Raw genomic sequence first — 24,803 nt, 5'->3', positions numbered from 1 at the left:
CAAACCTCTGCGATAGTAATTTATTGCGAATAATATTACGAGTTTTTATTTAGTTTTCTGTTTTAAATTTAGTATTGAAGGTGTGTAGAAGCCATTACTGTGTCGGCTGTAAAAGTTGTAGCGAACGCAAATTATGTAACACTAGCTGATGCCCGCGACTTCATCCGCGTAGAATTAGGTTTTTTAAAAATACCGTGGGAACTCTTTTATTTTCCTGGATAAAAAGTAGCCTATGTCACTCTCCAGATCCTTATCTATACCCATGCAATAAATCACGTCAATCCGTTGCACTGTTGCGACGTGATTGAAGGACAAACCAATAAACCAACAAACAAACACACTTTCGCATTTATAATAAGTGTACTCATACTCATAACCTTTCATAGTAACTAATAACTATGATTTCTTTTGTTGCTTTGCCCCTTTCGGGTATACGATGGGTATACCGTATACGCGTCTGACTGACAAGTCTCCTTGATTCATAGTCTGAGGTATGCTCTATATATTATATTGGTCTGTGAAGAGTGTATTATCTATGGCACTTTGGCAACCCCTGGGTGAAGTGTGAACTATTTTCTTCATTGTTGACCTTTCCTAAATCTTAGGTGTAATTATTTCATCATTAGGAATATTTAGACAGTATCATAATAGTCTAGTTAATAAATATTTTATCTCCACGATGGATTCTGAAGACGACACGAAGGACGATGTCGATTCCGGTAACGAATCCAGCGGAGACGATGTCGACTTCGTCATGGACGAGACTCACAGTACAAGGGAACGGCAAACGGAACTCGAAGAATATCCATACGAAGTGTTATCTACCGAGGAAATCGTCCAGCACATGGTTGATTGCATCAAAGAAGTGAATACAGTAGTTGAGGTCAGTATGTTAGTAGTAAACAATGGGTACTTCGAATGAGGTTACTCGTACGTTGGTTTACTTTACTGTTTTATTTTCATAACTCTTTCTAAATTGTTGCGAATACTGTTCCAAGGATATAGAATCAGCTCACCTTGTATTTAGTATAATATGAATAGAGCATTATGTCTAACTGGAATAATATTCGATCAATGTTATTGTTGCAATAAAAGTAACTAAATCAACGAAATGCAAAGCACAATGAGTCATACTATGACAATAGTATCCTACTAGCTTTTTTTTCAACCACAAAGTATATTCCAATTCTAAGTTCCATAATTAGTTCATTTAATTTAAGAGAATAAGTGATTTTTTTTGTTCATGATTTACATTAATATTATTACTAACAATACATTAATATTATTTCAAAGAATTTTAAATATACACAATTGATGAAAGGAAGTTAGTTTCTTTGTGTGTTTTATATCATTTTTCTAAATATCAAATAAAACATAAATTGCGTCCTTTACCTTTACAGTGGACCCCTGGTAATCCGACAAACATTTTGCAGGGCATTGTCGGACTATCGAATTTGTCGGATTATAGAGTACTGCCTAAGACCCCCTAAAGCCGGGTTTTTTTTTTTACAAAAGAGTGCCTTGTCATCTGACAAATAACGATTTAGGCAGTCTAAAATATCACATTTTTCTTTAATTGTCAGTATTTTGTGATAGACAGTAAACAATGAACACATGCTAGACCGCGCCGTTATCTTTAAGAACTTCACATTTAAACTAAACAATACCCTACGTGTCGAGCACAATAGTGGTGGTGCGTACAAGTTATAACTTATTCAATCATGCATTAGCAAAGATTGGCATGTCGGATTACAGGGGGTGCCGGATTAGACAGGGGCCGGATTACCGGGGGCCCACTGTATATTGAAATGATAGAAAAGTAACGGTTACCTATTAAACACATGTATTAATTGTAGATACCAGCCACAACAACACGCATACTTCTGAATCACTTCAAATGGGACAAAGAGAAACTAATGGAAAGATTCTATGATGGAGATCAGGATCAGTTGTTTGCCGAGGCTAGAGTTATTAATCCATTTAGGAAACCAGTCATACAAAGGCCAAAGGTAACAAGTGATGAACCAATATTCAACCATAATATAAATTTATTTTATAGTTGATAAATACAGTTTATTACACATAAAAGGATTGCTGGGCGATAGTGGAGGGGATGTGCCTGCATAGTTCATCATCTCAACTCATCACTGGTGCCCTACCGAGCATGGGTCTCCTCTCGGAATGTTTGTGACTTCACACATATTTGAGAACAATATGGAGAATTCTAGGTGTGCAGGTTTCCTCGCGATGTTCTTCTACTGTGTAACTACAAGGTCAGCAGTCCTTTCATGGAAAACAATGATTATATTATGACCATTAAAAATTGTTCTTTGGAGTAAAAAATATATGATAATAACCTCTAATAGGCTCACATGTGGGAGTTCTTTCGACACGATAAGTTAAACTGTTTAAATTTTTACTGCATTTTGTATTGTTTTAGTTGCCCAGACGGATATCATCATCAGGAACAGAGGAATGTGAAATATGCTTTACAATTCTTCCAACTTCAGTAAGTTTTGAAATGATCTATTCGAATGAGCTCCTTGAATAAATGATCTATATTAAATTCATACTAATACTTTATCAATATATTATATAAACCAAATTTTGTTCAGCCACACTGCCCAATCTGCATAGAAAACCATCTGCGTGGGAGATTCTATAGTGTACTGCTCAATTGTGTATGCACTCAAGCAAAGCACTCTCATAATCTGACATAATCGAGAGATCAGGCGCCAAACAAACAGCTTTACGTGCTCTTCAATACATGGGGGGGTGTAATGCCATACACTTTCTTACTACTTAGAATTTCTTAATGGTTTGGACCCACTGCGCGAATGTTTCGAGTTTGGCGAAAGTTTTCCAAACGGCAAATCTTCTAGTCAGTTGCCAGTGTAGCCACCACATTCTTGATTCAGCGAATGTTTTAGACTAAGATTTTGAATATGCAGGTAGGTATCTGCTTTTTTTATAGAACTTAATTCTTATGAATAATTCATAATAGTAGAACAGATTACAGCAGGGTTGGCTAGAAAAATTTAGTCCCAATTACCTTTAATGCATTTAATATTGTAAGTAATTAATTTTTGTTAAAAATCGTTTAAAAAAATTATTACAATTTACAGATAATTGTGGCTAAATTTTGCCATGCAAACCTGCTGTGCTGTAATCTATTCTACTATAATGTATCATTAAAATAAGTTTTATCAGAAACTGATACCTGCAGATTCAAGGGCTGTATCGTCTAATTTCCATTAATGCGGGCCAAGTTGCCACCTCAAGACGAATGTTTGGCAAAATATCTTTTGACTTTGAAAATAATTAAAATTTAACAAAGCCATTTTTTTTCACTCTTTACAGATGATGACAGGCTTGGAATGTGGTCACAGATTCTGCACACAGTGCTGGTGTGAATATTTAACAACTAAAATAATGGAAGAAGGCTTAGTGAGTATTCATTTTCATAATAATATTGTTTCATTGCAATATGATTAGCTACTTTATTAAAATTTATTTAGAGTTATTAGTTAACAATGTAATAGTGCTTATTAATCAGTAAAAAATCCTGAAACCAGAAATCTAAGTTCTGAAAGTGTCTGTGTAGGTTTTGTGATAAAAGTGTTTGGGACCTTTCAGTTAACCTAATTTTATCTATTAAGACTTGTATCTAATAAAATGTAAAGGCTTTTGGGTTTATTAAGAAAGCTCAGCGATATTCAGTGATTGAAAATAATGCCCGGTAAACTCATACACATAGTTCACCAACTAAATCTGTATGTACCTGAAGAAAATGATCTAATATAGTGCTGTTTGGTAGGGTCAAACAATAGCGTGCGCGGCCCACGCATGCGATATTCTGGTGGACGACGCGACGGTCATGCGGCTGGTGCGCGAGCCGCGCGTCAAGCTCAAATACCAGCACATTATTACTAATAGTTTTATTGAGGTAACTAGTATTTACACTAAACTTCTATTAGAGCAAATAATAATATTGAGATCAAGATGTACAGATGTTCTATTTCACGAAGACCATTTGGTTATATTTTTGTGAGTGCAACACATACACATTGATATAGTCGCATAACAGATGGAAACGTTTAACGCGGAAACCAGCCCAGAGTGAAAAAGAAAATTTATAGATACATATATAGTGTGGTGTGGCGCTCAGTCACGACTGCGGCGACGAGGTTTACGTTACGCACACAAATGCGTCTAAATCTTTGATCTTACACTCTTTGGGAATTGTTTTTCAATCTGTGTGTACAATAAAAATAAAATTAATCTAAGGGCTTGGATAATATGGAAAATGAACATAATCCTTGTCAATTTCGTGGTGAATATAGTAAGATTTGGTCCTTCGAGATGTATATTGTTGTTTTGCTCAGTGCAACCGGTTGCTGCGCTGGTGTCCGTCGCCGGACTGCAGCAACGCGATCAAGGTCGCGTACGTGGAGGCGGCGCCCGTCACGTGCCGCTGCGGACACAGCTTCTGCTATGCGTGTGGCGAGAACTGGCACGACCCCGTGCGCTGCTGCCTGCTACGCAAGTGGATCAAAGTGAGTACAACCTCATGTATGCGTCTATACGGCCATACTGACGGAAATGTGTGCGTTGACATAGTAATTTTTGCTAAAATAGAATGCAAGTTTGTAACCCTACTATCTAAAATAAAATAAAAATCTTTTTTATTCAATTAAACTTTTGAATCGTCAAATGCATCTACTACTGGTTCGAAATGCCTTTCCTACCGAGAAGAACCAGCAACAAACTCGGCGGTTGCTCTTTTCAAATATTTGATATACAATATTATGTCACATTTTCGTTTTATATTCTTGTTACCTGAAATTTTAGTTTTTAACTGAATAAAATATTACAATACTATAATCCGCAACAGAAATGCGACGACGACTCGGAGACGTCGAACTGGATCGCCGCGAACACGAAGGAGTGTCCGAAGTGCAACGTGACGATCGAGAAGGACGGCGGCTGCAACCACATGGTCTGCAAGAACCAGAACTGCAAGGCGGACTTCTGCTGGGTGTGTCTCGGGCCCTGGGAGCCGCACGGCAGCAGTTGGTACAATTGCAACAGGTGACTGTGTTTTTTTTTAATTCTGAACATTTAAGGTATCTTTGAATCACCATGTGATTATGCCAGATCCATAGTTGAATCTCAATCAATATATTCTTAATCAATATATTTAGTGCAATATATTCTCAATTATCTATTATTCTTAATATAAATTCATAAAGAATACTCGCAGCTGAGTAAAATGCACTGCGACAACACTTTGGAAAAAACTTACATCGGATAAATTGAGGCTGGACTGAGTCATCATTAATGTGACTATGTTATACAGTACAATAATATGAGTATCACTTGTAATAGTATTATTATTTTATGGAATCACATCTGATATTTGAAACTATGTACATTATAACCAATGTAATGTTATTGTGTAGATACGACGAGGATGAAGCGAAAGCGGCCCGCGACGCGCAGGAAAGGTCGCGCGCGGCGCTGCAGCGCTACCTATTCTACTGCAACCGATACATGAACCACATGCAGTCCCTGCGCTTCGAGTCCAAACTCTACGCGTCCGTCAAAGAGAAGATGGAAGAGATGCAGCAGCACAACATGAGCTGGATCGAGGTGAGACGGAACTGAGGCATAATGAAATCTCGTCATTTTCACGACCCTGGACATGTTCGAAATACCGATGTCGTGTCGATTTAAGTCGTATCATACGACTTAAACACAAGCAAGAGCCACGCGCATTTGTGAAATGCAATAACTATATTGAACAAGCTGATGCCCGCGACTTCGTTCGCGTGGATTTAGGTTTTTAAAACCCGTGGGAACTCTTTGATTTTCCGGGATAAAAAGTAGCCTAGGTAGGTAGGTATATCACTCTCCAGGTCTGACTATACCCATGCAAAAAATTACGTCGATTCGATTCTCCGTTGCGACGCAATTGGAGGACAAACCAACACACTTTTATAATATGGGTATAGTGATAATGATATGTTAAGTCAATCTATACTAATATTATAAAGAGGTAATGTCGTTAAGTTTTTAAAATAAAATAAATAAAAATCTTTTTTATTCGAATGAACTTTTACAAGTACTTTCGAATAGTCGGATGCATCTACCACTGGTTCGGAATGCCTTTCCTACCGAGAAGAACCAGCAAGAAACTCGGCGGTTGCTCTTTTCAAATAGGTAGTTTGTTTGTAGGGGGTAATCTCTGGAACTACTGAACCGATTTTGGAAATTGTTTCACCAATAGAAAGCTACATTATTCCTGAGCGACATAGGCTATATTATATACACGCGGGATCAGCTAGTTTGCTATAATCTGATTGGTGTTGGCCAGGTGCAATTCCTGAAGAAGGCGGTGGACATCCTGTGCCAGTGCCGGCAGACGCTGATGTACACGTACGTGTTCGCGTACTACCTGCGCAAGAACAACCAGTCCGTCATCTTCGAGGACAACCAGCGCGACCTGGAGTCCGCCACCGAGACGCTGTCCGAGTACCTCGAGCGCGAGATCACGAGCGAGAACCTGGCCGACATCAAGCAGAAGGTGCAGGACAAGTACAGGTACGTTGACTACCTCCCTGGCGCACTGGTGAGCGCTGAGGTCCCGGGTTCGATTCCCGGGATTCTTTATTGTCCTTGTCTGGTCTGGTGAAGGGCTTCTGCCGTGACTAGTTACCACCCTACGGCAAAACCGTGCAGTCAAGCGATTTAGCGTTCTGGTACGCTGCCGAGTAGAAACTGTTGAGGGGTATGGATTTAATAAAACTGCCATGCTCCTCCTAAGTTAGCCGGCTTCCATCTTAGATTGCCTCATCATTTACCACCAGATTGCAGTCAAGGCCTAATTTGTAATGAATTTTTTTTAAAAAAAGGTACGCCATGACGACTTTACAGCATCTGTGAACGTGTGCTTATTCAGAGTGCAGTCGGGCGCATGTAGTTTCAATCAACAGAAATAGAAAGATTTTTATTCAAATAAACTTTTACAAGTACTTTTGAATCGTCAAATGCATCTACTACTGAATCTAGGCGTAGTCGTACTAAAATCTAAATACTCAGTGCCATATTTGTCTCCAGATATTGCGACAGTCGGCGTAAGGTTTTGCTGGAGCACGTGCACGAAGGCTACGAGAAGGACTGCTGGGACTACACAGAGTAAACACCCCCCTTCCTTGTCCGACATACTGTCATGTCACATCTAGCTATCTCTCTCGCACCACTCATGACCGCACGCTAACACTATGACATAAGCATAAACTATGCCAAATATTTTGTCAACTGTACATAATATGAGCCTGGAGCTTAAAAAATTTAAAAACGATTTTAAAATCATTGTTTTATTCCACAAGATTTTATTAGGTGAAATAATATAACATACTCAGAGAAGGCTTGTCATAAAGTATAAATATTATATTTTACGTGAGTTAGTATAATAATTTTTCTTTTAATTAATCTACTAGGAAAGTAGATAAATCAGGTCTATAGAATTTATAGTGTTTAGATGGCCTTAGTGATTTGCGACGATGGCAGTTCAGTTATATTGGTTTTACTTGCGCTAGTTATAATATTATAGCATCGATCGACGCATACAACATTGTATAGGCAGTTCATTTTATCTAAATTTTATGTTCTCATTTGGTAACTCATGTAAGAAATCCATAGAAACAGTCTTTGCCACTATCAGTAATACAAAGATCTCATAAATAGATATTTTCATTAGTGACTACTATATTGATACTTGATAATATATAAATAGAAGTCGCTGGGTTCTTTTTTTTAATTCTATATTTTATTTGGGACTTTTCTTTTAGTTGGGTTCTTTCGACTGTTTATTTCATTAAGGCCAGAACATTATGGTGCGTTAACACAGGGTACACACCAGAAAAATTGAAAAAAAAATGTGACGTGTGTCATTTTATCGAACTTGTTTTTGAATGGCAGCTTAGTTAACGGAACGTGGCAAAATTGACAAGTACCAATGCCAATCGGTTTAACAAATACGTTAGCGATTGCCACTTGGGTAATTTTTTACAATAGGGAATATGCATGGGTTTAAATTTTTTTATCGTCCAGATATCATATCTAAACCATACATTTTTAATTTGATTTGAAATGACAAAATTAGTTGCGAAATATTTAAATTTGCTAAACGCACACCATTGGTTAGAACATAAAGTGACGTCACCAACCATGTATTTAATTATCTCCACTATATCTTACAAATCCAGCAACTGTCAATCGAAAAGTGTAAATTTTGCCTATAATGCATTAAAAATGAGTCCTCACTTGCTGTTTTAGGCCTTATTTAAAGGTGAACCGTACTTTTGACATGACAGTTGACCCATAAAGTAAAATGGCGCATTAGGAGTCATTTTTACGGACTATATTTTGAATAAATGATTGATTTGACTTTTGCAGCAGTTGTCAGTCAATCAGGGTTATTGGATTTTAAAGTATGATGTCACATAAACGTACACAGAATGAAAGCACGGTCCATAATGGCGGCGTTTAAATCGTGAGATTGCAATTGAAATATTTGTTTATGTATGTATAGTACGGGCCAGGTCGAGACGGCAATCGGGGTGGGAATCGCGCTAACCCGGTGAGGGATAGCGCGGGTGACGTGTGGGTGTGAGGGGCGTCCTCCCGCCTCATACCTCGATTGCCATCTCGACCTGTCGCGTATTATAGTATATTATACTTTTTTTTCTATTTATTATGTAGGTAGATGAATAAAAAATATGAAAATTGCATGCATATTGCCTATTAATGTTGACCGCGCGTGAATATATCACTTGCGTACGTTTTGATGAACACAATTGCCCCGAGACACACAAACATTCAAACACACATCATAGTTTATTGCCGCTTTTGAACCATGAAATAGTGTCGGGGTAAGTAAATGAAATCATTTTCTTAGATCTTTTTTGTTTGACATATATTTTATTCTTCAATGCCTATCTTATTCAAAAATAATAAATAGGTAGAGATCAGTAGGGCGATTGTCTAAAACCTGCATCAATCATTATTACAATCCAATCTCAATTGTTCTGATTGGCTGAATTTGTGCGATTCTTGTTGCAACAATGCATTGTGGCCAATAGTGAGCGAGCATTAACCAATCAGAGATGATTGCGATCGTGACATTGTAGCTGTCAAACAACCGCGGTAGGGCCACCGGTATTGGTAATATCTACCCTCATCTGTTATTTAATTGTGATAGAGAATATATGGTAAATAATAGTAGCGTTTTACCTGAAAATAAAACGCATATTAAAATACTTACCTCACTGGAAGCTTTATATTGAGAGTAGCATTTCCGTTTCCGTCGATTTCATGCCAGTTTTCGTACTTTTATTGACGTCACGTCTGGTTCTGTGGCGCCACCTGGCGGTGTCGCGCTCGAAGTTTTCGTAAATAGCTCAGCGCGGCCATTGCTTCATTGGCTCAATATCACCAGGCAGGAATTACTGAAAGCTTCCAGTGAGGTAAGTATTTTAATATGCGTTTTATTTTCAGGTAAAACGCTACTATTAAATAACTTGACCGTAACTGGAAGCTTTATATTGAGACCCTGTTTGTTTTCGCCTGGTGACGCCACATAGGTAATAGGTAAAATGGAATTAGTATGATTCTACGCCAATGTGAGTATAATATAATAAAATAGTTTGTACATAATGAACCTTTATTTTCCATAACTCATAATATTATGTTCTTCACAACAAAATAAATAATAACGTTTGTTTATTCGATTTTAATTAGGTATCTAATTTAAATATAAAATCAAACATTTGAATAGTTTTCAAGAATCTCCATAGTTATATCTGGTCAATCAAAAAATCAAATTTTAAATTAAATAAAAGGTATATTTTGCAGTACGAGTTTTGAGACAATATTGTCAATTTATCGGATTGAATAATTGAGTGACACCCTCTGAAATAGTTAAATTACTTTCAATCACTTCACGTCTATAAAATTTTTGAAATGTATTGGCTGATCGCCAATTTCCGCGGGCCAATATCTCATCAAGGGAATGATTTTCCCACCAGCTCTTGGAAGCTACCGCTGAGCGAATGCTACCAGGAGTAGCAGATATGCCAGCTTCTCTGAACAAGGTTTTTACCCAGCCTGCTATAACTGTACGCGAGGCGGGTTTAGCTAAACCTCTAACTGTTACAAATAGATTAGTTGACCTTGAAATCTTACGTCTGTCGTTCAGAACTGAAATACACTTTTCGATCCAAAAAAGAGGATTTAGGTTGCGATTATCCTTATTTACAAGCAACTTCCAGCCTGATTGTCTATATTCACTGGTGTCAGTTTTTGAGCCGAATTGAGGCCAAAATATAATATACTCATTAGATCTTACACAAAGTTTATCATCTACGCTAAGTAAGGTCAGGTCATGTATACGTCTTCCTGAACATAACAGTAATAAAATCGCAGTGTGACGAGATATTTGAAATTCGTTATTTAAGTCTATTTTGTAATTAACTAAGTAAGAAGTTAATTTGCTAACATCCCAAACTGGTGGTTTGGGAACTCTTGGATTTTTTAAAGAAATTGATTTTAAAATATGCTTTACAAGAACATGACTACTTAATTGACTAGACATTTCAGCATTACATAAAGTCGAAATCACAGATTTGTGTAACAGAATCGTATTATAAGACAGTTTATCATGTAAATGTAAATCTGCCAAAAATTGTGCCAATTGTGACCCTGTAGGGTTCTTGGTATCAATATTTTTAGTTTTAGACCATAACGACCAACGTTTCCAAGCGGATTCATAAGTTTTCAGGGTAGATTTTCGCCAAGAATCTTTAAGCAAAGATAACTGTTCAGGATTCCATGTTTCTATTGCCTCAGACCACCCCCACATTTCCAAACCTCTAAGACGATGTCCTCGATTTTCGGGGGTGGCAGACCTGTTGCCGTGTCGATTAGAAACCTGTGTAGATTTCTCAGAGTTAACGGCGCTGCAAGCGCTCGGGCTTTGAGGTCTGCGCGCCAAAATACCTTCTTCCATCGAGGTACTACCATCAAAAATATTCCTGTTGACCGGTTGAGATGAGTCAAGACTCTTGGAATTAGAAATGGAGGCGGAAACACCCATGCAAGTGGGAAGTTCCACGGGACACTGAATGCATCGTGGAACAGGGCTTGAGGATCCATCAAATCTCGGGATACATAGTTGTGTACTACGTGTGCTTTCTCCGAGGCGAATAGATCGACCACCGGAATTCCCCACTTCGCAAACACCATTTCCACGCAAGTTGGTAGTAAGTGCCACTCTGGAGGTTGGCGATGACGCGACAAATGATCCGCATGATTGTTGTACCTGCCGGGTATATATTGTATGCTGTGGTGAATTTGGTGTTGATCTAATAATTTCAGGATTTTGAATGTTATTTCCAATAGGGGTAACGACTTCGTCCCTCCTTCCCTCCGTTAATGAGCGACTGCAGTTTTGTTGTCGCACTGTATTAGGATTGAACTGTGGCGTAAGAAGTAAGCCTGGTTCTGAAGGGCATGTAATATAGCTAACATTTCTTTTTGGTTGGATTGTAGTGCTTGTTCCTCTCGTGACCAAGTGCCCGATAGAGGGAGATTGTTCAGTAGTGCTCCCCAAGCCTGGTCCGAGGCATCCGTTACCAAGAATTGAATTGGCGGAGGGTAATGTAACGGAGTTGGTAGCTGACAATTCTCCTTCCACCATATTAGTTCGCTTATTGCGGCTGGCGGCAAAGGATAGGTCTTGGACGACCGGTCTGGAAGAGTATTTTTGAAAAGTAACAAGTGTCGATGATTGAGTCGTCCTCGTGGGACAACAAAGCTGGCAAAATTTAGAAGTCCTATTATTTTTTGTAATTCTTTTACAGTGACTTTTGTTTCTTTTAGAATCTGACTCACATTTCCGATTATGACATCTGACTTCTCCCTTGGTAGAATTTTTAGATTGTGCCAGGGTCTCCATAGTATTCCTAAATAAATTATACTTTTTAGTGGTGAAAGAATCGATTTCTCGAAATTCACTTGCCAACCTAGGCTTTGCAGTAATTGTACTGTAATTTTTACATGATCGCGAAGAGCATGTACATTTTGATTTGCTACCAGAAAATCGTCCAGGTAAACTAGGATTCTTATATTCCATCTTTCTCTTAATATTTGAGCCACCCAGTTTGTTAGCATAGAGAAAGTTTTGGGTGCCGTGCTCAGACCGAACGGCAGACAGGACATTTCTAGCAATTCCCCGTCGTATACAAGGCGTAGAAAGCGCCTTTGGGACTTCTTTATTTTCACATGAAAGTAGGCTTGCATTATGTCTACTTTGCATAACCAGTCCTGGGGTTGAAGAAAATCTGGAATGCGGTGCATGTTTATCAAGTGAAATGGTTCTGCCACAACATAGTCGTTTAGTGCTTTGAGATTGAATATCGGTCGGAATGACCCGTCGGGTTTTGGAACCAGAAACAGAGTGGAAAGGAAGCTTGGTGTGTGTGGCGCAAGCTTTAGTACCCGTTGTTTTTTCATTTTGTGTACCACAGCAGACATTTCCTCTGAGACAGGAGTGTGAAATGCCTTTCTGGTTATATTGGGAAACACAAGAGGTGGTTTTTGAAAGAATGGTATTCGATACCCTTGAATTAACTTTTGTATAATTACTTGTGCACCCATTTTCTTCCATTGCGAAAGATAGTGCACTAGACGACCCGCTCGGAACGAGGTCGAGTCAATTTCTCCAATGTCCTCTGGAAGATTTGGACGCAGTCGATCGTCCCTTGTGACTTCCTCTTTCGGGCCGCGAGCCCCGGTTGTGAAAGGACTGTTTATCTTTAGAGTTATTACGATCGAATTCCTTTTTAGAGGATTGACCTTTGTAGAGATAATTGGTGCGCTGGTATCCACCCCGCGAGGGTGGATTATATTGATCATGCTGGCAAGTATGCGAGCATTGTACATGCCGAGTAGTTCCACGCGATGGAACGGCAATATTTTTAACGCCTTGCCCCCGCGAGGGGCGGCCGTTTAGTTGATTAGCATTTGACTGGGCAAATGTGTCCTTTTTTGGCCAAAAGGCTTTCTTAACTCCACCGGCCTTTTCCAAGGCTGAAGTAAATTGCTCTGAATTAAATAGATGGGTAGCTGATGGTGGTATTTTATTTAATGAAGTCTTCACCAAAGGGTCACGAGCCTGGCTCGTGATAGTTTCACGGCGCATCTCAATGCTTTCTGCTCGGTGGCCGCACACTAATTGTAAAAGATCCGAAGAAATCTTATGAAACTCACCTTTTTGAAATATCTCTTCAACTTTTTCGGTAAATTGATCAGAATTTATATTAGTATTTTGTTTGGTCCAAGAAAGCAAGCTTCTTATAGCTTCTTGCAAGGCTACTTTTTGTTTTAAGATGCAGTATGTGATAGCTGCATAAGCTTTATCTGCATTTGCCAGATGACGCAAGGTATCATACGTTTTTACCTCTTCGTTTGTTTCTAGGTTGATAAAACCTGGAGTATGATTATAGTTCTTTTGTGTTTCGGCGTATCTAACTTCAGACCAAGACGCGTCGCCTAAACGCTGAACGTCAAGTAACATTTTCAGAAATTTTTCGGATGTCTTCGGAACAGATGGTTCCTTGAGTTTAGTTTCTATATCAAAAGTAAAGTTTGAACACGAATTTTGACATTCCATTTCACCCTGTTGATCGTCAGGTGTGATATGTTCATAAAGTTCACCGCTAACTGGAGAAAAAATTTCATCATGATTAGCTGTTGAAAAAATGTGATTGCGTAGCTCACCGATCTCCTTAAATAGCTTGTTCATGTTATCTGTAATTCGTGATTTTCGCTCGTGCTTGTTTCGTTTACGCTGCCTGCGTGTTCGTTTTTGGCTCGAGGAAGAGCTAGAGCTACTACTGGACGAGCTGGAACTGCTAGAGCGGCTTCGTGTCCGTTTGCGAGCCTGCCCACTCGGACCAGCCACAGCTTCCTTTACATTATCCATTACTGAAATTAACACTATGTTAACAACAGCTAAAAATAAAATCTAAATACCATAATCTTTATTATTAGTAGTCAAAAACTAACTAGCAGCAACTGCAACTGCCGATCAGAGCTACAGGAATTCACATTGTCAAATATTTGATATTTACATTTAAAATTAAGTTGATGTACGATATACAACACACCCACATAAGGGCAAAATTTAAAAGTGAAACGAAAGAAATACCGTTGTATGTTTGCGAACAACTGGGTTCTTAACACTTCCTAAAACTCTAAGCCTTATTGACTTATCTGTATCTGTGATTTATCTCTGATAAATGTAATATTTCAACAAAAATACGAATTACAACCATAATGTCGGTATGTAACAAAAATAAAATAAGAGGGTACTTGTAGAACAGTACACGGCACATGGACGTAATCAGCGTTTCAAACGTTACATCGTGACAAGTACGTACAAAGTAGCGATTACAAGCAGTAAGTCACTACCTACTGGCTAAATTTTTTATAAATATTAAGTAGTGATCCGAACGGATAACCCGTTAAAAATAATGATCACGTACTAATTATATAAATGATAAGTACTTACTGCGAATTATTCACACAAATACACTTTATTACCACACTTTATAAAATAATTTTGCAACGTTGCGTATTGCTGTTGCAAGCTGTTGTTTCGACGGAAAACAAGACGCCAATGAAGCAATGGCCGCGCTGAGCTATTTACGAAAACTTCGAGCGCGACACCGCCAGGTGGCGCCACAGAACCAGACGTGACGTCAATAAAAGTACGAAAACTGGCATGAAATCGACGGAAACGGAAATGCTACTCTCAATATAAAGCTTCCAGTTACGGTCAAGTTATTTAATGTGTAGATTAATACATCGCACATAGGTTGCCTATCTAAATCACGTGCCAATGATGTTAAAAAGTAAAATTAAAATATATTTTTTCGATCAATTTCCTTTATTCGAGATCAGTTGAAAGATTATACCTCAAGCAGTTGAAAAAACACAGGTTGCCTAGTTTTCCCTCAGCGCAACTATGGGATTGACAGGTATAAACAGATAAGTAAGCGTTATTAATATACCCTCATTAAAATAAAGATTATTTTATTCCCAATTCAAACCAAACCGGAAAGTTGATCGATTACATTTAATTTTTTTTACCGTTTAACACCATTGGCACGTGATTTCGCTAGGCAAATATAAGTAAAGCAAATATAGTTTTGTTTATTGATTTATCTAAAACTATGAATACCTATTCCGCTACAATTTATTTAAAAGTGTTAAAATTACCTTTTTCAGGGATTTGTTGATAAGATATTATTCAAATTTCATGATTTTGAGTCCCATTTTAGCATACGTAATGGCATGTAGGTAATGTCAATGGACTCAACCTAACATTTATTATTAAAACAATTAATGTGGACACGTCACAATTTTATGTTTGTATGAAGGTTTGCGCGCGATAATCTTAGATGTACCAGGAAAACCTATATTTAGATTTTATCCAAATTAGATTGTCACCAAATGAATTAGGTTCTGTTTTCGGCGACATTAGTGTAATAAATTTTTAATTGTTATGTATATTTGATTAAAAAGTACCTATGTAAGGAAATAGTTTTTCCGTCACTCAACTAAGCGTGCGATAAAATTCGATCATCCTAAAAGTGGGTAACAATCATCAATCACATCAATGGAACTCATAGTCAAGATAAGGGCTTCTTTAGGGGACTATTCAGATGACATGTGTCATATTCAACCTTTATGCAATGAGTAAATAGGTTGAAAATATGACATGTATATCGCCTAAATGGTCCCCTGAAGAAGCCCCTATTTTGACTATGAATTCCAATGTAAATATAATATTAACCAATTTCGGAGTGATCTAATTTTATTGCACGGTAGTTTAAATTTTAAATAATTCATATTTTTAGTGCAAATGTTTTAATGTAAATGTCGGATCTCTCTAAGTTTAGAATTCATTTCATTTGTACTAAACATTTTTAGAATTCGTATTAAGTGTAAAATTAATTTGCTGTTTGAGGTCTTGTCAAACGGAGGCTTGTATTTTGGCTTTGAATAGTTTCGTCGCGTACGACAGAATAAGTTTAATGCTAACGATCTGATGAAATAAACTAATAAGCTATGAAAACATTATTTTTAACCTTTTTTTGTTGATGTTTGATGAGACTTATACCGAGATCTATAGAGTCTACTTTGACTTTGCTGAGACTTAAAGTTTGAGTTTAGAAGAGTCAGATTTATGTCACTTATATAACGCTTTGGAAGACATCTTTAAGCTTCTGGATTGAAACGGACTTGGCATTAACATCAACGGCGAGTACATCACTCACCTTCGATTTGCCGATGACATAGTCGTTATTGCAGAGACTCTGGAAGACCTCAATACAATGCTCAATGACCTTAGCAGAGCTTCTAAGCAGGTAGGCCTAAAAATGAATATGAGTAAGACGAAAAGCATGTCTAATACTTATGTCCCGCCCCACCAAGTAATCGTTGGGAGCTCTGCAAAATTCTCGAAATTGTAGACGAGTGTCTATACTTAGGACAAAATCCATTTAGCTAGGTCCAATTTCGAGATAGAGGTCAGCCGCTGAATCCAACTCGGCTGGGTAGCGTTCAGGAAGCTTTGAGAGGTCTTTTGGCCCAAAATTCCTTGGTGCTTGAAGACCAAACCCTCGAACAGTGCGTGTTGCCAGTGATGACATGTCGATCCGAGACATGATCGCTAACTATGGGTATCATAAGAAAGCTCAGAGTCACTCAGGGGGCGATGGAGAGAGCTATGCTTGTAGTTTCTCTACGTGATAGAATCAGAAATTAGGAGATCCGTAGGAGAACTAGTGTAACCGACATAGCTCAATGCATTTCAAAAAACCGATGGACGTTAGGGTCCCAAGGTGCTGGAATGGCGACCTCGCACCGGAAGGCGCAGCGTTGGAAGACCCCCCACTAGGTGGACGGACGACATCAGACGAGTCGCAGGGAGCCGCTGGATTCAGACGGCGCAAGACCGTGGCGTGTGGAAGTCCCTACAAGAGACCTATCTATGTCCAGCAGTGGGCGTCTATCGTTTGATGATGGTGGTGATGATATAACGATGTCTCATTTTAACAGTGTCTTAAGTCTGAGCAAAGTCAAAGTGCGCTCTATAGATCTCAACATCTGAGTAACGTTCATCTTCATCGCTTATTCAAAAGTCATCCTTCCTGTTGTATTTTCTCCAGACTTGATTCAAGTCACTCGAACAGTCACGACCTCATTTCAGTAACTGAATAGTATTGCGTGTAGCTTTTAATAATGTTGGCTTTATTCTGTTATTGATTTGGATTAAACTAAATCTTGGAATCATATAGTGGCACAATATAATTAATATAACTATCGGTTAAGGGAAAACGAAAAAAAAATATTTTTTACCAAAAATCATATTTTTGTTATTAGAATACTGTTTACCGACTATAAACATTAAGCTAGTTCAATATAATTATAGTGTGTTTCTATTCTGTGATTAAAAAAATTTCGACGCCTCGAAGGCTGAACTAAGTTTAATTGTGGGCAGAATTTTCGTCGAAAACGCAATGCTGGCATAATAAATTAAACTGTTAATAATTATATTAAAATTGTAAGGTCTTTTATTAACTTTCTAATAATATTAACCGACTCTGAAAAGCTAAACATAACAATAAGTGACATCGCCCACGATGAGTTTTGTAGCGATACAACCGCGCGTATCATGAACGCGATTCTGAATCTGAATCGCGACAGTAGCGATACAGATTCGCAGGTATGGGTACACACTACACACAGACTGGCGACGACGCGACGCATCGCTCCTGTAACGCGACCTACTGCGCGATGTATTGCTACTGTTATCGGTGGGCGATCTCCCTGAAGTTTGATTAAGAATATGTTTGACAAATTCTAAATATATTTATATTAGCTATATTAATAGCTATACTTTCACGCATAATCTGATTTGGAAGTGATACCGCGGAACCTCTGCTTGATTGTACAGTAGGTACTTCTAGCACTACAACATATCTGCATTGGATTGTCATTTTAGTCGGTACGGATTGTGCATAAGTCGTTGCACTGCCAGTAAACGTGGTAAATTGTACTAATGCGAAGCTTGGTGTGTGTTCACTTAGTGAACTATGTTTAGAGTAGGCTGTCCTCCGTTACACCGTCGCGCGGCACGACTGTGGCAGTTCTGCAAGCCGCCTCGGTGTGCGCGGGTGACGATAGTCGACACGAACAGACGTTGTACATATTTAGATGCTGTATAAATATTTATACTCTAATTCACGATTATGTAATTAAGGGCATCTTGTATGTGTGTCGCGGTAAAGACACATAAGGTGTCTTAAGAATTAAGACGGAAATAAAAATAGTACCTAACATCGAAAATTGTATGTTATTTTATAACACTACTACGTCATATTAACCCACTTCCTCGATCCTGTAAATTTCCTTAAGTTTTAAACTAAATACCTAAGTAATCTTCTGAAAATATACTACTTATTTCAATATTTCAACAATAACTTTAGATTCGCTTTACGAAAAGACGTTTTTATACATTACATTGTGGAAGTAGAGGTAGGTTACCATGTATGGATTCGCTTCGAGTCGCTGTGATTTGCTTCGACTCTATGCCCGAGTCGCCGTCAGCCCTCCCGCACTGCGCAGCTATCTCTGGAGCCGTCCCCGTTGAAGGGGGGCTACCCTTCAATCAGATAGACAGTTCTCTAGATAATAAATATTGTTTGATGCAGGGACGCGCTGGCGCCTTCTCCTACGAGGTCTAATAAAGCATAATGAATGTTCATTGGTTCGTATACTTTGCTATGTTTATTACTATCTAACGTATGCTTTTTTAAAATTTTATCATGAACTCTAGGATGTGCAGATAAGGTCTAAATTCATTTTTGGAACACAAGAAAAGAAAACTTTTGTTTTGGTTATTATATATAAATAATCGGCAAAGTAAAAAGATTTTGTTTTGTTCTTTTGTCTTGTTCTTGATAAGATAACTTCAGTAGAGACTATTTTTTTAAATGAAACTTCTTTATTCGCGTATAAGAGCCTATACGCACGATCGACTAGTCGCCCGTCAACTCGTTTCTCCGATTGCCGTCGCAACCTGTCGCGGTTATTAAAATAGTTTAAAAAAATATTTTTTATGAGCAATAAAGTATGATACACATCGAACGCGCCGGCGTTCGATAAGGCCCGGTATCCAGTTTAAGCGAAGCGGAGTAACACTGTGTTCAGCAGACTCCGCCCATCTCCGCATGGGTGAATAACGGACCTAACGCAAATCACATCATTTTTGTCTTTGCAGACACTGCACTGGACACAAAAATGATCATGTCTCAAAAATTTTACAAGTGAATAAAGACGAAATGGATAATGATTTTCATTTTTTTTTGTAGTAAGACGATCGTATGTTATGACAATCTCCGTGTAACGTTATTATAATAATAAAATATATAAATAAATAAAACCAAAATAAAAATAGAGAACGAAGTTTCATTTTGTATGTAGATAAATACTAAGTTGAGATATATACAGGGCCGTCCTTAACCTATTGGAGGCCCTGGGCACATTAGAATAATGAGGCCCCTATGATATTGACAGAGTAGGTACTATTTTCTTAGAATTGGCAAAGAAAGTAGATAATAGTCCAGCAGCCGCCTAGTGTCGGATATAAGTCAGTCTTTTTTTATTTTTTATTTATTTTGTTTATTTGAAAGTAATCAACAGCGTAAATACATAATTATTATTTAAATTTAAATCTAGGTATAACAGAAGGCCAAAAGAGATTACTTAAAATTATAATTAAACTATTTTAACAGAATAGAGTTAGAATAAATGTAGGTATATACAATAACTAGTATTTTGCTCGCTGCTCGAGCTGCTAAAGCAGCTCTCGAGGTCTATAATCGCCATTTTGAATAATAAAAAATTTTGTATGAAAAGATAAATGCCGCCATTTTGAATTTTTTTTTCAAGTCATCGAATAGACCTTTGGATCCTGATCATCTTTTGCCAAGAAACCACTCTTCCATCTTTCATACCCTCCGAGATGGACGCTGATGAAATTTGTATGGCGGCCATCTTTTTTTCGGAATTTTGAATTTTTTTTCAAATTTTTGGCAATTGGATGAGGTTTCGAATGACATTTGGTCGAGCACCTCCCACCTATCTTCGATACCTCGAGCGTGCCCTTCACCCGTCTCCGAAATCCTCAATCATCAGCTCTCTACATATGTTGCCCTAAAGGAATCTTTGTCTTCTATATGAAACCATAAGTGAAAAAAAAAAGTTTCATACAAAATTTTACAGGAGGGAATTTTTTGAAAATCTCGGCCGCCATCTTGTTTTTCCAATTTTTTTCACCTTTTCTAAAAATTGTTTACTAATATCTTCAATTGTTGCAAGTTGTAACAAAATCGGTTGGAAAACAAAAAAGTTACAAACGTCAGGTCGGCCGCCATCTTGTTTTTCTGAAATGTCATAATTTTTCCCTACTCGAATCCCACTCCTGAACATATCTCCCATACATTATTATATCATTTTCTGTCTCTTTCTAGGAGAACAATTATGTCAATGAGTGAGTCGGCGGAAAAAATAAATTCCGCCATTTTGAATTTTTTTTCAAGTCATCAAATAGACCTTCAGATCCTGATCATCTTTTGCCAAGAAACCACTCTTCCATCTTTCATACCCTCCGAGATGGACGCCGATGAAATTTGTATGGCGGCCATCTTTTTTTCGGAATTTTGAATTTTTTTCCAAATTTTTGGCAATTGGATGAGGTTTCGAATGACATTTGGTCATAAAGGAATCTTTGTCTTCTATATGAAACCATAAGTGAAAAAAAAAAGTTTCATACAAAATTTTACAGGAGGGAATTTTTTGAAAATCTCGGCCGCCATCTTGTTTTTCCAATTTTTTTTACATTTTCTAAAAATCGTTTACTAACATCTACAAGTGCTGCAAGTTTAAACAAAATCGGTTGGAAAACAAAAAAGTTACAAAAGTCAGGTCGGCCGCCATCTTGTTTTTCTGAAATGTCATAATTTTTCCCTACTCGAATCCCACTTCTGAACATATCTCCCATACATTATTATATCATTTTCTATCTCTTTCTAGGAGAACAATTATGTCAATCAGTGAGTGAGTGAGTGGTAATTGAGCTATATATAGTATAATAACTAGTATTTTGCTCGCTGCTCGAGCTGCTAAAGCAGCTCTCGAGGTCTATAATGGCCATTTTGAATAATAAAATTTTTTGTATGAAAAAAAAATTCCGCCATTTTGAATTTTTTTTCCATCCATCGAGTAGACCTTTGGACCCTGATCATCTCTTGCCAAGAAACCACTTTTCCATCTTTCATACCCTCCGAGATGGACGCCGATGAAATTTGTATGGCGGCCATCTTTTTTTCGGAATTTTGAATTTTTTTTCAAATTTTTGGCAATTGGATGACGTTTCGAATGACATTTGGTCGAGCACCTCCCACCTATCTTCAATACCTTGAGCGTGCCCTTCACCCGCCTCCGAAATCCTCAATCATCAGCTCCCTCCATATGTTGCCCTTAAGGAATCATTGTCTTCTGTACGAAAGTATTAGTGAAAAAAAAAAGTTTCATACAAAATTTTACAGGAGGAAATTTTTTGAAAATCTCGGCCGCCATCTTGTTTTTCCAATTTTTTTTACATTTTCTAAAAATCGTTTACTAACATCTACAAGAGCTGCAAGTTGTAACAAAATCGGTTGGAAAACAAAAAAGTTACAAAAGTCAGGTCGGCCGCCATCTTGTTTTTCTGAAATGTCATAATTTTTCCCTACTCGAATCCCACTTCTGAACATATCTCCCATACATTATAATATCATTTTCTGTCTCTTTCTAGGAGAACAATTATGTCAATGAGTCAGTCAGTGAGTGAGTGGTAATTGAGCTATATATAGTATAATAACTAGTATTTTGCTCGCTGCTCGAGCTGCTAAAGCAGCTCTCGAGGTCTATAATGGCCCTTTGAACAATTTTAAAAAAGTCATACATTTTCTATGAAAAAAAAAATTCCGCCATTTTGAATTTTTTTTCAAGTCATCGAATAGACCTTTGAATCCTGATCATCTTTTGCCAAGAAACCACTCTTCCATCTTTCGTACCCTCCGAGATGGACGCCGATGAAATTTGTATGGCGGCCATCTTTTTTTCGGAATTTTAAATTTTTTTTCAAATTTTTGGCAATTGGATGAGGTTTCGAATGACATTTGGTCGAGCACCTCCCACCTATCTTCAATACCTTGAGCGTGCCCTTCACCCGTCTCCGAAATCCTCAATCATCAGCTCCCTCCATATGTTGCCCTAAAGGAATCTTTGTCTTCTATATGAAACCGTGATTGAAAAAAAAAAGTTTCATACAAAATTTTACAGGAGGAAATTTTTTGAAAATCTCGGCCGCCATCTTGTTTTTCCAATTTTTTACACTTTTTCTAAAACATGTTTACTAATATCTTCAATAGTTGCAAGTTGTAACAAAATCGGTTGGAAAACAAAAAAGTTACAAAAGTCAGGTCGGCCGCCATCTTGTTTTTCTGAAATGTCATAATTTTTCCCTACTCGAATCCCACTTCTGAACATATCTCCCATACATTATTATATCATTTTCTATCTCTTTCTAGGAGAACAATTATGTCAATGAGTCAGTGAGTGAGTGAGTGAGTGGTAATTGAGCTATATATAGTATAATAACTAGTATTTTGCTCGCTGCTCGAGCTGCTAAAGCAGCTCTCGAGGTCTATAATGGCCATTTTGAATAATAAAAAATTTTGTATGAAAAAATAAATTCCGCCATTTTGAATTTTTTTTCCATCCATCGAGTAGACCTTCGGATCCTGATCATCTCTTGCCAAGAAACCACTCTTCCATCTTTCATACCCTCCGAGATGGACGCCGATGAAATTTGTATGGCGGCCATCTTTTTTTCACAATTCTAAATTTTTTTTCAAATTTTTGGCAATTGGATGAGGTTTCGAATGACATTTGCTCGAGCACCTCCCACCTATCTTCAATACCTCGAGCGTGCCCTTCACCCGTCTCCGAAATCCTCAATCATCAGCTCCCTCCATGTGTTGCCCTAAAGGAATCTTTGTCTTCTATATGAAAGTATTAGTGAAAAAAAAAAGTTTCATACTAAATTTTACAGGAGAAAATTTTTTGAAAATCTCGGCCGCCATTTTGTTTTTCCAATTTTTTTCACTTTTTCTAAAAATTGTTTACTAATATCTTCAATTGTTGCAAGTTGTAACAAAATCGGTTGGAAAACAAAAAAGTTACAAAAGTCAGGTCGGCCGCCATCTTGTTTTTCTGAAATGTCATAATTTTTCCCTACTCGAATCCCACTTCTGAACATATCTCCCATACATTATTATATCATTTTCTGTCTCTTTCTAGGAGAACAATTATGTCAATGAGTCAGTCAGTGAGTGAGTGAGTGAGTGGTAATTGAGCTATATATAGTATAACTAGTATTTTGCTCGCTGCTCGAGCTGCTAAAGCAGCTCTCGAGGTCTATAATCGTCATTTTGAATAATAAAAAATTTTGTATGAAAAAAAAAAATTCCGCCATTTTGAATTTTTTTTCAATCCATCGAGTAGACCTTCGGATCCTGATCATCTCTTGCCAAGAAACCACTCTTCCATCTTTCGTACCCTCCGAGATGGACGCCGATGAAATTTGTATGGCGGCCATCTTTTTTTCGGAATTTTGAATTTTTTTTTAAATTTTTGGCAATTGGATGAGGTTTCGAATGACATTTGGTCGAGCACCTCCCACCTATCTTCAATACCTCGAGCGTGCCCTTCACCCGTCTCCGAAATCCTCAATCATCAGCTCCCTCCATATGTTGCCCTAAAGCAATCTTTGTCTTCTATATGAAACCATAAGTGAAAAAAAAAAGTTTCATACAAAATTTTACAGGAGGGAATTTTTTGAAAATCTCGGCCGCCATCTTGTTTTTCCAATTTTTTTCACTTTTTCTAAAAATCGTTTGCTAATATCTAAAATAACTGCAAGTTTAAACAAAATCGGTTGGAAAACAAAAAAGTTACAAAAGTCAGGTCGGCCGCCATCTTGTTTTTCTGAAATGTCATAATTTTTCCCTAGTCGAATCCCACTTCTGAACATATCTCCCATACATTATTATATCATTTTCTATCTCTTTCTAGGAGAACAATTATGTCAATCAGTGAGTGAGTGGTAATTGAGCTATATATAGTATAACTAGTATTTTGCTCGCTGCTCGAGCTGCTAAAGCAGCTCTCGAGGTCTATAATCGCCATTTTGAATAAAAAAAAAATTTGTATGAAAAAAAAAAATCCGCCATTTTGAATTTTTTTTCCATCCATCGAGTAGACCTTCGGATCCTGATCATCTCTTGCCAAGAAACCACTCTTCCATCTTTCATACTCTCCGAGATGGACGCCGATGAAATTTGTATGGCGGCCATCTTTTTTTCGGAATTTTGAATTTTTTTTCAAATTTTTGGCAATTGGATGACGTTTCGAATGACATTTGCTTGAGCACCTCCCACCTATCTTCAATACCCTAAGCGTGCCCTTCACCCGTCTCCGAAATCCTCAATCATCAGCTCCCTCCATATGTTGCCCTAAAGGAATCTTTGTCTTCTATATGAAACCGTGATTGAAAAAAAAAA

General features: G+C 37.7%; 1 protein-coding gene across 3 annotated transcripts; it reads left to right on the top strand.

The window, feature by feature from the left end:
* Window positions 1-538: 538 nt before the first annotated feature.
* ari-1 (E3 ubiquitin-protein ligase ariadne-1) lies at window positions 539-19,433 on the top strand. Of its 3 annotated transcripts, XM_034977628.2 has the most exons (12): window positions 539-883; window positions 1,857-2,009; window positions 2,441-2,509; window positions 3,361-3,447; window positions 3,818-3,946; window positions 4,386-4,556; window positions 4,895-5,091; window positions 5,463-5,652; window positions 6,377-6,603; window positions 7,120-7,197; window positions 18,846-18,901; window positions 19,415-19,433. In XM_034977628.2, the coding sequence occupies exons 1-11, from the start codon at window positions 680-682 to the stop codon at window positions 18,886-18,888; spliced, it is 1,548 nt and encodes a 515-aa protein (XP_034833519.1). In that variant the 5' UTR covers window positions 539-679; the 3' UTR covers window positions 18,889-18,901; window positions 19,415-19,433. The 3 variants fall into 3 exon arrangements, 2 of the variants coding, with proteins under 2 accessions (XP_034833519.1, XP_034833520.1); XR_011237764.1 differs by lacking the exons at window positions 18,846-18,901; window positions 19,415-19,433 and adding an exon at window positions 14,908-18,480 and having other exon boundaries at window positions 7,120-9,275; XM_034977629.2 differs by lacking the exons at window positions 18,846-18,901; window positions 19,415-19,433 and having other exon boundaries at window positions 7,120-18,480.
* Window positions 19,434-24,803: the final 5,370 nt, after the last annotated feature.

The sequence above is a fragment of the Maniola hyperantus genome, chromosome 17 (genome assembly GCF_902806685.2).
Source record: "Maniola hyperantus chromosome 17, iAphHyp1.2, whole genome shotgun sequence".
Lineage (NCBI taxonomy): Eukaryota > Metazoa > Arthropoda > Insecta > Lepidoptera > Nymphalidae > Maniola > Maniola hyperantus.
The sequence above is the reverse complement of the archived record's forward strand: the minus strand, read 5'-3'. Positions and strand labels throughout refer to the sequence as shown.